Source organism: Octopus sinensis, linkage group LG18 (assembly GCF_006345805.1).
Source record: "Octopus sinensis linkage group LG18, ASM634580v1, whole genome shotgun sequence".
Taxonomy (NCBI): Eukaryota; Metazoa; Mollusca; class Cephalopoda; order Octopoda; family Octopodidae; genus Octopus; species Octopus sinensis.
Window position 1 is genome coordinate 49,368,921 of NC_043014.1, and position 15,000 is coordinate 49,383,920.

Consider the following 15,000-nt stretch of genomic DNA (forward strand, 5'->3'; position numbering starts at 1 on the left):
AACAGAAAATGAAATGTGATTTCAAAACAATAGCGAAATTTTTTTTTAATTCTTTCATTAAAAATAAATCCTAAAATTTTGGCTTTTTGCGAAAAGATGTTTTTTAATCATAGTTTTAAAATATAGACAATCCGAATCTGCAATTTCTTTCTCTCTTTTACTTGTTTCAGTCATTTGACTGCAGCCATGCTGCAGCACCTCCTTTAGTCGAGCAAATCGACCCCAGGACTTATTCTTTGTAAGCCGAGTACTTATTCTATCGGTCTCTTTTGCCAAACCACTAAGTCATGGGGACGTAAACACACCAGCATCATTTGTCAAGCGATATTGGGGGAACAAACACAGACATACAAACATATACACACATACGTATATACGACGGGCTTCTTCCAGTTTCTGTCTACTAAATCCACTCACAAGGCTTTGGTCGGCCCGAGGCTATAGCAGAAGACACTTGCCCATGGTGCCACGCAGTGGGACTCAACCCGGAACCATGTGGTTGGTAAGCAAGCTACTTACCACACAGCCACTCCTGACTTTCAGGTGAAAAGGTGGTTTAAGAGTGATTTAGCTGGTGTTTGTAGCACACCCCACGACCCCCTGGTATCTTTCTCGTTTCTTTGTCACTCTAATGTGTATTGATGTTTTTCTATAATTTTTCTCCCCATAAACATTTTACAAAATGATGACGTAGTGGTTAATTGCTAGGATTTAAGAAATAACAAAAAAATTGTTATTTAAATATTTAACCCCACCCTGCATTATGTGAGTCCATATTTACTTGCAGAAAATTATGCTATTAAAATAAATTACCTTTTACTTACCTTTTTTAATCGCATACACACTGACAAATACACACACCCAGCATGAACAATATGTTTTTATAGTGAGTGTAAGCAACAACAAATAAATTTATTTAAGCCTCTAACCCCACTCCGTATCAAGCGAGTCCATGTGTGTGCAAGAAAAAATATATTTTCTCACAGAAAAGTATGCTATTAAAATAAATTATCTTTTACATACCATTTTTTTTAATTACTCTTGTCACCCTAATGAAATTCCTTACAAACATGCACACACACACACACACACACACACACACACTGAGAAACACACAGACACTCAGCGTGAACAATAGACTTTTGTGGTGAGTGAGAAAGTTTACCAAAAGAAAATGAAAGATGTGGACAAACAGAGATCTTTTCTGTTGTTGTTCAGATATTTTGAAATTTTAGAATTAAGTGAAGGTTTTCAAGTTTGGTGTATTGATGTACTTTTTCATGCTGAATCTGACATTGTGATTGACATTTTCCAGGAAAAACAACATTTTTTAGAAATATGTTACAGAGGTTTAAAGTTTGATGATTTTTACCCAATAAGAAAACAGGATTTGTATGTAATAGGTGTCATAAAATGGCAGAAAACATTAGAAGAACAGGTTTTAAACAAAACAAAACCAAAGTGTGAGGATTATTACATATACAAAAAGAGTGTCAAAGAGGATGGTAAATCATAGAAAAAGACAGATTGTTGGTGATGGATAGAGAGTGGGAGAGTTGTCAACGGCGAAAATTATATTTTTTCTATATTGTGTATGGATGACCTTTTCTTTGGGATGACGATTTCAAAAATCAAATTCACTTTCTTGAGGTTGCCCCATTTCTGAGCCTTTTTGTGCTAAACACACATACATAACCACATACACTCAAATATATATATATATATATATATATTATATATATATATATATATATATATATATATATATGTCAAAATGTGACTAAGCATTCTGCCCTGTGTGTTAACGATTCTGTCAGCTTGTCAGTTTAATAATGTATCAGTGATATCAGGGGCCTCATTGTAAAATTGCAAGAAAAGTCAATAGGCAGATATCAATAGGCAGTACTCAATAGTAATGTGTTTGGGGAGAGATGGGTATCAGGTGGTGTGGTGAGAATATACAAAGAGAAGGGGGGGCAAGCAGGAAGTGTTGAAAATGGGTTAATGTGGGGCTGGAGTGGGTGAGGAATGAATAATAAAACTTCTTTTTAAATTGGTTTATATATAGATCTGCCTTTTCATTAATTTGCAATTTGGGTTGTATGCAAATATGGGCAAAATAGGCAATTATTTAAGGCAGAGTTCTTTTTCAAGCCAAGGATTGCTTATATGTGTGTGTGTGTGGAGGCGCAATGGCCCAGTGGTTAGGGCAGCGGACTCGCGGTCGTAGGATCACTGTTTTGATTCCCAGACCGGGCATTGTGAGTGTTTATTGAGCAAAAACACCTAAAGCTCCATGAGGCTCCGGCAGGTGGGTGGTGGCGATCCCTACTGTACTCTTTCGCCACAACTTTTTCTCACTCTTTCTTCTGTTGACCTGCTTGCTTAGCCAGCAGGGTGGCGTCATTTGAAGGCTAAAACAATGCAAAGCGCATTGTGACCAGCGATGTGTTGCAACATCTGATAGCCTGGTTGGTCACGGTAATATATATATATGGAAAAGAATATATATATATAGCTGCAGGCTGTGTGGTAAGTAGCTTACTTACCAACCACATGGTTCCGGGTTCAGTCCCACTGCATGGCACATTGGGCTAGTATCTTCTACTATAGCCTTGAGCCAACAAAAGCCTTGTGCCTTGAGAGTGGATTTGGCAGATGGAAACTGAAAGAAGCCCGTCGTATATATATATGTATGTGTGCATATATGTTTGTGTGTGTGTGAAATCTTTGTGTGCGTGAAATTTTGGGCATGTATCTTCTATTATAGCCTCAAGTTGACCAAAGCCTTGTGAGTGGATCTGGTTGATGGAAACTGAAAGAAGCCCATTGTATTCTTTTATTCTTTTATTTAATTCTATCATTTGGCTGTGGCTATGCTGGAGCACTGCCTTTAGTCAAACAAATTGACCCCAGGACTTATTCTTTGTAAGCCTAGTACTTATTCTATTGGTTTCTTTAGCCAAACTGCTAAGTTACAGGGATGTAAACGCACCAACATTGGTTGTCAAGCGATGGTGGTAGGACAAGGACACACACACACATACACACACACATATACGACAGGCTTCTTTCAGTTTCCGTCTACCAAATCCACTCACAAGGCTTTGGTTGGCCCAAGGTTATAGCAGAAGACACTTGCCCAAGAAGCCATGCAGTGGGACTGAACCTGGAACCATGTGGTTAGGAATTTATGTTTCTCCACTTTTCCATCTGCTTCTTTGTCTGCTCCAAAATCCTTCTTCCTGTCACCTTTGGAACCACAACCTTTGTACTCCTCAAGCTTTTCTTCAACTTCTGGATCAATGTATCTATCATAGAATACAAGAGATAATGGTGTCATTGAGACCCAAAGGTGTCAGGCAATGCTGAATAAGTGCTTTAGACAAACCATAGTTAAGTTCCAGGTTCGGTAGTTTTGCGAATAAGGGGTTCAACGTTGGTCATATGTTAGCGTATGTATATAAGAATTTTTTACGTAATGAGATAAAAAACCAATGCTGTGTAGATATTAGAACATTTATAGATAGAAGGTCTTATAGGATACAAAATATAAGGGTAAAGACCCCCTTCGGTCAGGCACTGACCATGGGTTTGCACCTAGAGAGATACCCTCTGAGGCACAAGTCTGGGCAAGGTTGTTTTATGGAAGACCAGCAGTCGCCCATGCATACCGGCCTCCCCTCTCCACGTCACCAGTGTTATCCAAGGGAAAGGCAAAGGGGCCGATACAGCTTGGCACCAGTGACGTCGCAACTCATTTCTACAGCTGAGTGAACTGGAGCAACGTGAAATAAAGTGCCTTGCTCAAGAACACAACACGCAACCCCGTCCGGGATTCGAGCTCACAACCTCACGATCGTAAGCTCGACGCTCTAACCACTGAGCCATGCGCCTTCAAAATATATACAAAATATAGGATACAAAATATTGGATACAAAATATCTATTTCCTTAACCCTTTAGCATTTAAACCGGCCATATCCAGCCAAAAGTATTCTACCTATTTTACGTTCAAATTGGCCAGATCTGGTCTCTCACACCAGCCCTACAATATCATTTTAAAAATTAACAGCTACCTCATCAAAATCTCATAGCTACAAGATAATGCCTAATTAGTTCAAGGCAATGTGGATAAAAAAGGATTCATTTCGGCAGAATAATGCGAACACTAAAGGGTTAAACTGATCCCAGGATTTTTTTCCTGATGGCTTCTTTCAGCTGTTCTTCCTTCACAACCTTCACCCGTTGTCCCCTTGATACTAACTGCAGTATTGTTTCCTCCCCTCTCTCATCCAACACAATCTTTGCCCACACAAAGTGGTGGTCACCTTCTGTGTTGAACAGGGTGTTCTACAGAGACATCTTGTAGAATATGCCTTTTATTGACCAGGATGTGGTCAATCTCATTTTGGTCCCTTGTGTCTGGGGCAATCTTGGTCCACCTGTTCCTGGCCCTTTTTTTGAACAGGCTATTGCTGATATATAACCTTTTTGACTCTGTCAAAGCCATCGTATATAAATATTTGTATAAATATGTGTGTGTGTTTATGTATAAATATGTGTGTGTATATGTATAAATATGTGTGTGTGTTTGTGTGTCTGTGTTTGTCCCCACACCCCCAACATCGCTTGACAACCGATGGTGATGTGTTTACATCCCCGTAACTTAGCAGTTTGGCAAAAGAGAGGCCATTAGAATAAGTATTAGGCTCATAAAGAATAAGTCCTGGGGTTCGATTTGCTCGACTAAAAGCGGTGCTCCAGCATGGCCACAGTCAAATGACTGAAACAAGTAAAAGAAAAAGAAATTCTTTTTTTTTCTTTTTTACTTGTTTCAGTCATTTGACTGTGGCCATGCTGGAGCAGCGCCTTTAGTCGAGCAGATCGACCCCCAGGATCGACTTATTCTTTATAAGACCAGTACTTATTCTATCGGTCTCTTTTTGCCGAACCGCTAAGTGACGGGGACATAAACACACCAGCATCGGTTGTCAAGCAATGCTAGGGGGACAAACACAGACACACAAACATATACACACACACAAATACACACATACATATATATATACACATGTATACGACAGGCTTCTTTCAGTTTCCGTCTACCAAATCCACTCACAAGGCATTGGTCGGCCCGGGGCTGTAGCAGCAGACGCTTGCCCAAGATGCCACGCAGTGGGACTGAACCCGGAACCATGTGGTTTGTAAGCAAGCTACTTACCACACAGCCACTCCTGCGCCTCCAAATGTATATGTTTACATATACATATGTTTGTGCACATGTATGCTTGTATTTGTATGCGTTTGTGTGTGCATGTGTATGCATGCGTGTATATGTGCATATTTGATCTGTTATTGCGTGCATTCTATTTTGTGCTCTCCCAGGTTCTCCTCTCTCTCTCTCTCTCTCTCTCTCTCTCTCTCTCTCTCTCTCTCTCTCCTCTCTCTCTCTCTCTCTATGTGCAGACTAGAAAAAGAAAAACATTTGCTTAGTTAAGTCTACTTGAATAGTTGTTTTTTTTTACCTTTTTATATTTATGTTGTTTTGGCGACAAATATTTTTATTGTTGTTTCAGTTACTACTACTACTACAACTACTACTACCACCACCACCACCACCACCACCACCACCACACCACTACTACCACCACTACTACTACTACACTACTACTACCACTACTACTACTACTACCACTACCACTACCACTACTACTACCCCCACCACCACCACCACCATCACCACTACTACTACTACTACTACTACTACTACTACTACTACTACTACCACCACTACTACTACCACCACCACTACCACTACTACTACCACCACCACCACCACCACTACTACCACCAATACTACTACTACTACTACTACCACCACCACTACCACTACTACTACCACTACTACCACCACCACCACCACTACCATCACCACTACAACTACTACTACCACCACCACCACTACCACTACTACTACCATTACCACCACCACCACCACTACTACTACTACTACTTATTTATTTATATTTGCTTTGGGAATTCCATGGGAGTTTTCTGCCGTGCCGTCTTGTGCCTCTTTGTTTTCCTGTTTGTTTTGTTCTGAAGTTTTAGTTTCTTCTCCCTTGTTATATTGGTGTGCATTCCGTTGTATATGCTGTGTGTGCTGATGCATATACTCTGAGTTGTGAGATTTTATTTGGCCTCAGTCTTCTTGAGCATATGTTGTTGTTCAAGTTAAGTTTAGATCATTAAGTGCTTGGTGTATAGCGTGTGGGCTAAATAGGAAGTTTTTGCTTTCTGAACTATTTCGTTTTCGGATAACGCCAACCACTCCGCGAGTGTAGTGGTTGCTTTTTTTTTTTTTTTTTTTGGCACGTAAAAAGCACCCACTACACTCGCGGAGTGGTTGGCGTTAGGAAGGGCATCCAGCCGTAGAAACTCTGCCAGATCAGACTGGAGCCCGGAGCAGCCCCTGGCTTCCCAGACCCCGGTCGAACCGTCCAACCCGTGCTAGCGCGGAAAACGGACGTTAAACGATGATGATGATGATGATGATGATGATGATGATCTAGTTTGCAAGATTCTTTATATGAGTTCGTGTGTTGAAGCATATTTTGTTGTGTCTGGGGAGAGTCGTTTTCTTTTTGTGCTTTATAATTTAACACACATACCTGTAAAATTTCCACTTATTTCTTTTTTTTTTTTCCTAAAATTTTCGTTGTGTCTTGCAACCTTTTCAATAGTCTTGACTCTTTCTGAACTATTCTATTGATTTGCAAGCTATTCTATTGAATTGATAGTGCCTTGCCCAAGATGTGGGCCATTCTCCTAGTAGAACTATTTTGGGGTTAGTTTAGTGTTTTGACTCCTGAAATGGCTTCTGTGTTTCTTTTCATATATAAATGCTTCTGTACAGTCACCGGAAGTAACTTGCATGGACACCGGAAATACATCTGCCATCACCAGAGAAAACAAAGCAACTACCCCCATCGACTTGCCTGACCTTTCATTGGACAAAAGCTACCTACCTGCCATTCTATTGGACACTGGCTAAACATCACTGCTGATATTTTTGTATAAATACACATCATAGATCGCCGTAAAGGCAGTTGGCTTTTTGGCACTTGACTGATGTAAATCGTGTCCCTCACGCCTGCCACGCTCGCCACTCACGCCGCCTCAAACCTTTGTACTGCTATTTCACGCCTGAAATAAATCGCTGTAGAAACTTACACCTCTTGCCTGCTCGTCATTTCAACTACTGCTTTCGTCTGTCCAGTTTTGCTGATTACGACCACAGTCCTTTTGAGGGCTAATTCAAGTCTGATCTGAATGCGATAACAGTCCTTTTTAGGACTACTCTCAGATCAGACCAGAAGTAGTGGCCAAGAATCTTACCCGCTACACTTCAATTACTGCTGGTATTGTTTTTACCCTCGTGTCCTACCTCTTGAATATTTCAGTTTCAATGTCCTCATGTTTTGATAGTTTTCCCACTTCTTTTCGAATAATATTTTATCATACCTAATGTGCCTACTATGATAGGAATTGTTTCTGTTTTTAGATTCCACATTCGAGTTACCTCTATTTCCAGGTCTTTGTATTTTGAAAGTTTCTCCATTTCTTTTAGAGAAAAGTTGTCATCAGCCGGTATTGATACATCAATTAGAAAGCATTTTTTTTCTTCATGATCTCTGACAACTATATCTGGCCTGTTGGCCTTAATTTCTCTATCTGTGTGTATTGGCATATCCCAGAGTATGGTTGCTTTCTCGTTTTCTGTGACCTTTTCTGGAGTGTGCCTATACCATCTTTTTTCTGTTGTTGTTGTTGTTGTTGTTATTATTATTATTATGTTTTTTCCTTCTTTCTTCAAATTTTCTTCCGTTTCTCGCCAAGTGTTTTTCCATATTATTATTATTATTATTATTATTATTATTATTATTATTATTATTATTATTATTATTATTATTATTATTATTATTACAGCAGACACCTTGGAACATTTGGATGGCTTCTCCAGCATTATGTAAGTTGCCTGAGTCTTTCTATCAGTTTTATTGTGCTTTGCTTCTTAACAAAAAAGTTTTAAATTTTGTTTATTCCATTTGTAGTGGAGGAAATGACAAGTTTCTAAAATATACTTCAGACAAACTGACCAACACAGAGATCACTCCTGATTAAATCTTTTCATTACTGTATCTATTTTGAGATGCTCTGTGTTTCTTTCAGTTACTTTAAATATAATAAAGAATTTAGTAAAATAACTTAGTTATCATTCAGCTAGTGTTAGGAACATAAATTGTGACTAAGGTTTGGTGGAAGATTTTTACTTCAAAACTTTTGAAAACAAGACATTTGTACTACAGAGCCAGAGTCTGTTTCAGTTGGGTTGGTAACAAAAGGGTTAAGAATTGTTTCTCTATTATATATTTTAACCCTTTTATTACTGTATTTATTTTGAGATGCTCTGTGTTTCTTTCAATTAATTTTAAATATAACAAAGAATTTAGTAAAATAACTTAGTTATCATTCAGCTAGGGTTAGGAACAGAAATTGTGACTAAGGTTTGGTAGAAGATTTTATTTCAAAACTTATGGAAACAAGACATTTGTACTACAGAGCCAGAGTCAGTTTCAGCTGGGTTGGTAACAAAAGGGTTAAGAATTATTTCTCTATTACATATTTTAACCCTTTCATTACTATATTTATTTTGAGATGCCCTGTGTTTCTTTGAATTATTTAAATATAACAAAGAATTTAGTAAAATAACTCAGTTATCATTAAGCTCTACATTTGTATTTGTCCCCTCTGTATTCAGCCCCGTGTGGCCAATAAAAGAAAGTTATCATTAAGCTAGTGTTAGGATAGTAAATTGTGACTAAGGTTTGGTGGAAGATTTTAATTCAAAATTTATAAAAACAATTAAGGTTAGGGTTGTACTCAGAGCTGGTTTCAGCCGGGTTGTAGTGAAAGGGTCAAGGAAAGAGATTTAAATAAGTTACTTTGTTGTAAAGAGATATTTTTCCGGACATACTAACAATAATATTAAAAGTTGTAAAAAGAGATGCCACTACAATCCCAAGCTGGCTAGAGCCTTGCGCATGGATTTGATAGATGGAAACAGAATGAAGCCCACTGTGTGTGTGTGTGTGTGTGCACATGCATGTGTGCACATGCATGTGTGCATGCATATGTGTGTACATGTGCATGTGTGTATATGTGCATGCGTGTGAGTGTGTATACGTGTGTGTGCATACATACATGTGTGTGTATGTGTGCATGTGTTTGTGCATATGCAAGTGCGTGTGCTTGCATGCATGTGTGTGTGTGTGTGTGTGTGCATGTGTGTTTGCACACACGTGCATTTGCATGTGTATGTGTGTGCATGTAATTGTGTTGTGCTTGTCCCCAACTCCACCACCACCACCACCTCTTGACAACAGGTATTGGTTTATTTACATCCCTGTTGCACAAGCGACCAATAAAATAAGTACCAGACTCAAAATTTAGTCCTGAGGGCAGCGGCAGCAGTGGTGATGTGGGTGGTGATGGTGGTGTGGGTGGGGGAAATTTTATTTGATTAAAACCCTTCAAGAGAGTGCTCCAGCCTGACCACAGTCCTATGACTGAGACAAGTAAAAGATAAAAGATACAAAATGCAACCATGATATTTACTTACTCTTTTACTCTTTTACTTGTTTCAGTGATTTGACTGCGGCCATGCTGCAGCACCGCCTTTAGTCGGGCAAATCGACCCCGGGACTTATTCTTTGTAAGCCCAGTACTTATTCTATCGGTCTCTTTTGCCGAACCGCTAAGTGACGGGGACGTAAACACACCAGCATCGGTTGTCAAGCAATGCTAGGGGGACAAACACACACACATACACACATATACATATATATATACATATATACGACAGGCTTCTTTCAGTTTCCGTCTACCAAATCCACTCACAAGGCATTAGTCGGCCCGGGGCTATAGCAGAAGACACTTGCCCAAGATGCCACGCAGTGGGACTGAGCCCGGAACCATGGGGTTGGTTAGCAAGCTACTTACCACACCTTTTTTTTTTAAATTTTTGCTTTAAAAATTCACAAACTTCTAATTAACCCATTAATTAATTAATCAATTCATTTCTATATTTCAGAGCTGCTTTCCTTGCTAAAAAGCTGGTATCGCAGACCGAATTCAACGAAGATTTGTGTAGTGCCATTAGCCACGTATGGACTGTATTTCTGTTAATCATTTTTGCTGTTATTGTCACATTTACCTACCTGATAGGAGAGCCGATCCACTGCCTGGCTCCTGCGAACTGGCTGGAACAAGAGGTAAACTATGCGAAAGCATACTGTTGGATTTCAAACACTTACTATATTGGAATGAAGTTCCCCATTCCTATGGACCCCGGAACTCGCACGCAAGAAGAAATTACTTACTACCAGTGGGCACCTATGATTTTCCTTTTCATGGCAGCTCTTTTTAAGGTGAACCCTTTTACAGTTCTCTTTTCTTTGTTTTTTATTTTGTGATATCATCATCATCATCATCACCATCATCATCATCATCATCGTCATCGTCGTCATCGTCATCATCATCATCATTGTCATTGTCATCATCATTATCATCACCATCATCACCACCACCATCATCATCATCATCATCAACTTCTTCATCATCATCACCATCATCATAATCATCATCATCCTCATCATCATCTTCATCATCATCATCATCATCATCACCATCATCACCACCACCACCATCATCATCATCATCTTCATCATCATCACCACCACCACCACCACCACCATCACCACCACCACCACCACCACCACCACCACCACCATCATCATCATCATCATCATCATCACCACCACCACCACCACCACCATCACCACCACCACCACCACCACCACCACCACCACCACCACCACCACCACCACCACCATCATCATCATCATAATCATTTAACGTCTACTCTCCATGTTGGCATGGGTTGGGTGGTTTGACAGGTGCTAGCAAGGCTGGGAGTTGCACCAGGCTCCATTGTCTGTTTTGGTATGGCTTCTACATCTGGATGCCCTTCCTAATGCCAACCGCCGTACAGAATGTACTGGGTGCTTTTACATTGCACCATTGCTTCTTACATTACACCGGCACCAGTGCCTCTTATGTTCCACAAGCACCTGTTCTTTTTATGTAGCACTACCACTGACAGGATCCCCAAGTATATTGCAACTGGGAGGAGGAAATAGTATTACAAGACACTACAGAGGAATCTTATTATTAGACACTGCATAGGAATGACAACCAACTACTTCAAGGGAAGATATGCATAGCATAGGCACTCCTTCAGATGTTGGGACAATGAAAGCTCAACCTTCTTGTCTTTTTCATCACTTCATTTAGATACTCTGAGATCTCAATGACAATTCACCTATCATGAAACAATATACTCAATGCCCTGCCCTTACTCATCTGGCGTTCACAATTGCCAGTTCTGCTTCCAAGAAAGACTACACATATGCCAATAATATCCATTAATAGAAACACTGACATTTCGTATTGTTGTCATGGTACAACAACTGCAGGAAGAGGGCCTTAGGCTCAATTCAGTGACTATGTGGAGCTGCTGGAGACTGTGATGAAACCTTGACTGGAAAGGGTTGCTGCTGGAAGGTCATATGTGTGGAAATAGGATTCAGTTCCTTGTCATATCTTCACAAAGAGTCAACAGCATTTGTTGGAGAATCTCTACAACTTCTTCATCCCCAATTTCTGGCCTGTTAATTCCCCCAGTTGTAATCCCATGGATTACTATTTGTGCAAATTGGCTGACAAAGACACCAACCATCCTGTCTGCAACACTGGAGCTGAGCTAGTGACCAAGATCAAGGACGTATTGAAAGGTCTTCCCAGGACATAGTAAGGGATGTGTGTGCCATGTTCAAGAGCTGTCTTGAGGCTGTGATGAAGCAGAGGGCAGCTGCTTTGAGTAAACTGGTATTTCCCAGCCATAATTTAGTTGATTCTTTTTGAATTTTTAAAATACTTTTATTACTAGATTTGTTGTTTTTTGTTTGTTCCTTCTCAAGCCATACCTGACTCATAAGGGCCTGTTTCCCGGTTTCTTGGTATATAGGTTCCCCACCTGGACAGGACACCGGTCCGTCACAGGTGAGCTGCAAGATGCAGGAGGAAAGAGTGAGAGAAAGTTGCGGTGAAAGAGTCAGCAGAAGTTCGCCATTATCTTCTGCCGGAGCCGCGTGGAGCTTAGGTGTTTTGGCCCATAAACGCTCACATTGCCCGGTCTGAGATTCGAACCCGTGATCCCTCGACCGCGAGTCTGCTTCTCTAACCACTAGGCTATGTGCCTCCACTTTATTGCTAGATGGAATATTGTGTTCTCTTTTCCTTTTATGCAAACTCAAATTTAGCCCCCAACACCCTGTCTATGGATTTTAATCTGTTCTACTCCACTAAGTTACTGGTGGATAGTTTTGCAGAAAAATAATAGAAATATAAGAAAGAAACTTCATCATGAACATCATTTAATATCCACCTTCCATGATGGCATAGGCTGGATGGTTTGGCAGAAGACTGCACCAGACTTCTGTGTCTGATTTGGCAGGGTTTTTAAGACTGGATGCCCTTCCTAGCCTCAACCATTCAGCAGAGTGGACAGAGTGCTTTTTACATGGCACAAGCACAAGCGACATCAGTTTTGGTATGGTTTTTACAGCTGGATGCCCTTTCAAACACTAACCACTTTAAAGTGTGGACTGGGTGCTTTTTACATGGCATCAGCACTTTATGTTCTGTTGTGTCTGGGGAGAGTCATTTTCTTTTTGTGCCTTATAATGTAACACACTCACCGGTAAAATTTCCACTTATTTCTTATTTTCATTTTCCTAAAATTTTCGTTTAATCTTGCAACCTTTTCAATAGTCTTGACTCAAGAGTCAAGACTATTTTACCAGTGAGTGTGTTACATTATAAGGCACAAAAAGAAAATGTCTCTCCCCAGACACAACAGAATATGCTTCAACACACAAACTCATATAAAGAATCTTGCAAACCAAATCCAAAAACGAAGTACTTTTGTATTTTTTGAAAGTCAATTTATTACTATTTTTATTTATTTATGTCTTGTTTTTTTTGTTTTTTTTTTTAGACTCCTGATTGGGTATGGAGAGTCGTGAACTCAGTGTCTGGTATTAGATTAAAGAAAATCATTACTTTGGCTCAGAGCTCCCTGTTAGATTCGCCAGAAAAGTATAAGAAAAATATAAAAAACATTGCTTGTTTCATTGACATGTGGTTGGAAGGCTGCTGGAAACGGAAGTTGCACCGTGTAAAAACAATAAAAGGCAAAGATTTAAATTTTTCTTGGATCCCGTTTTCAAAAAAGGAAGGGACATATTTTATCAGCTTCTATGTCCTCGTAAAAATCTTGTACACTGTAAACATCATTGGACAGTTTTTCTTATTGAATGCATTCCTCTCAGACACTTTTACACCCTTTGATATTTTTCGCACAGTTCCTTCAAAAGGATCTGTAAGGTTTCCTCGTGTGACTCTCTGTGATTTAGAATTAAGGCAGTTACAGAACATTCAACTCTACACTATCCAATGTGTTCTTCCAGTTAATATATTTAATGAAAAAATATTCATTTTTCTTTGGTTTTGGTTGATCTTTGTTGCTGTGGCTACATGTGCAAATGTTTTACTGTGGATATATCGAGCGATTTTTTCCAAAGGTCAGAATAAATATGTTTTGCATCATTTGAGCCCCTCGAAAAGTATAATTATAAAATCTGATGGTAAGAAAATGTTCAAGCATTTCATAAATGATTATCTGCGGAGTGATGGCTTTTTTATATTACGAATGATTGCTAAGAACACAACAAATTTGGTTCTTGAAGATCTGTTAAAAGAATTGTGGCATTTGTACAACGAGAGAATTGATCAAAACTTTCAAGAACCAGGATGCAATACTTTCAATGATATCTTAAAAGAAAATTCGCCTGCACCACATATACTAAAATCTTTGATACAAAAAAAAAATATTAGTCCCCCCCCGATAAGGACTTCTCCAATCAAAGTCCTTTCCACGATCCCTGAAGAGCCATCTGAGAGCTAGCTAATATCTTCAGCAACCATTTCAATCTCCCTCTGTTTCTCTACTCTCTCTGAATCTGTCTAAATCTTTGATAATATATCATAGTATATCCTCTTTCACAGAAGGTAAAGCTTTCTATCTTTTGGGAAATGAGATACAAAATCCCCCAATGTTGGGGAATATTCTTTTACATTTTATTTTCAACTATCGACCGATCACTTCATTTCTGACATATCAAAGGAGATAGAAATGGTTGTTAGTAATCAGTGGTCACATACTCCATTGCCTTATCTCTCTCTTTCTCCTCTGTGAATACTTGTATAGCTTCTGTAGACCCATATCTTGTAAAAACTTACTCTCTTATGTTATCCTTTACCATTGAAAACTTTAGTGAAAGCAATGTTGCTGCTTTGAGCATCAATAAATTCATTCACTGTGTCTCATGTGTGAACCTTCTACATAAGTTGTTAATCTAGGGTCTACAACTGTCCTGCATTCCCTCTTGAGATCTTTAGGGATTAGTAGTCATCTTGATAATAATCTAATCTCAACTATAGAAAGACATGTTCTTTAAAGGCTTATGTCTTACAAACAGACTTCAACCATACTGATTCTTGAACAATATGAGAATAAATCTCTCCAAGTGGCTATAAATACCAGGCTTCATAATCTCTGATAATGCTTCAAGATGACCCCAATATATGCAATGACTCTCTAATTGAGACACATTTGTTCTTTTCTTTCTCCACATTTTTTTTCTCTTCTCATTTTTTCCTTGTGAAAAAGAGCATTTGCCAAAAACATAAAAAGACTTTTCCTTCTATTTTTGCTGAGTATAAAACTAATACACACTGTTTTTTTTTATCACCT

At 39.2% G+C, this 15,000-nt stretch overlaps 1 protein-coding gene across 1 annotated transcript in view; it reads left to right on the top strand.

Annotated features, from left to right (window-relative positions):
- The window catches only part of LOC115221524 (innexin unc-9-like), a 27,788-nt gene extending 13,289 nt beyond the window's left edge, over positions 1-14,499 (top strand). The window contains exons 2-4 of the mRNA XM_029791727.2: positions 7,992-8,031; positions 10,156-10,492; positions 13,183-14,499. Of these exons, the coding sequence (XP_029647587.1) occupies positions 7,992-8,031; positions 10,156-10,492; positions 13,183-14,151 (1,346 nt within the window). The 3' untranslated portion in view covers positions 14,152-14,499. The remainder of the gene's footprint in view (positions 1-7,991; positions 8,032-10,155; positions 10,493-13,182) is intronic.
- The last annotated feature ends 501 nt before the right edge of the window (positions 14,500-15,000 follow it).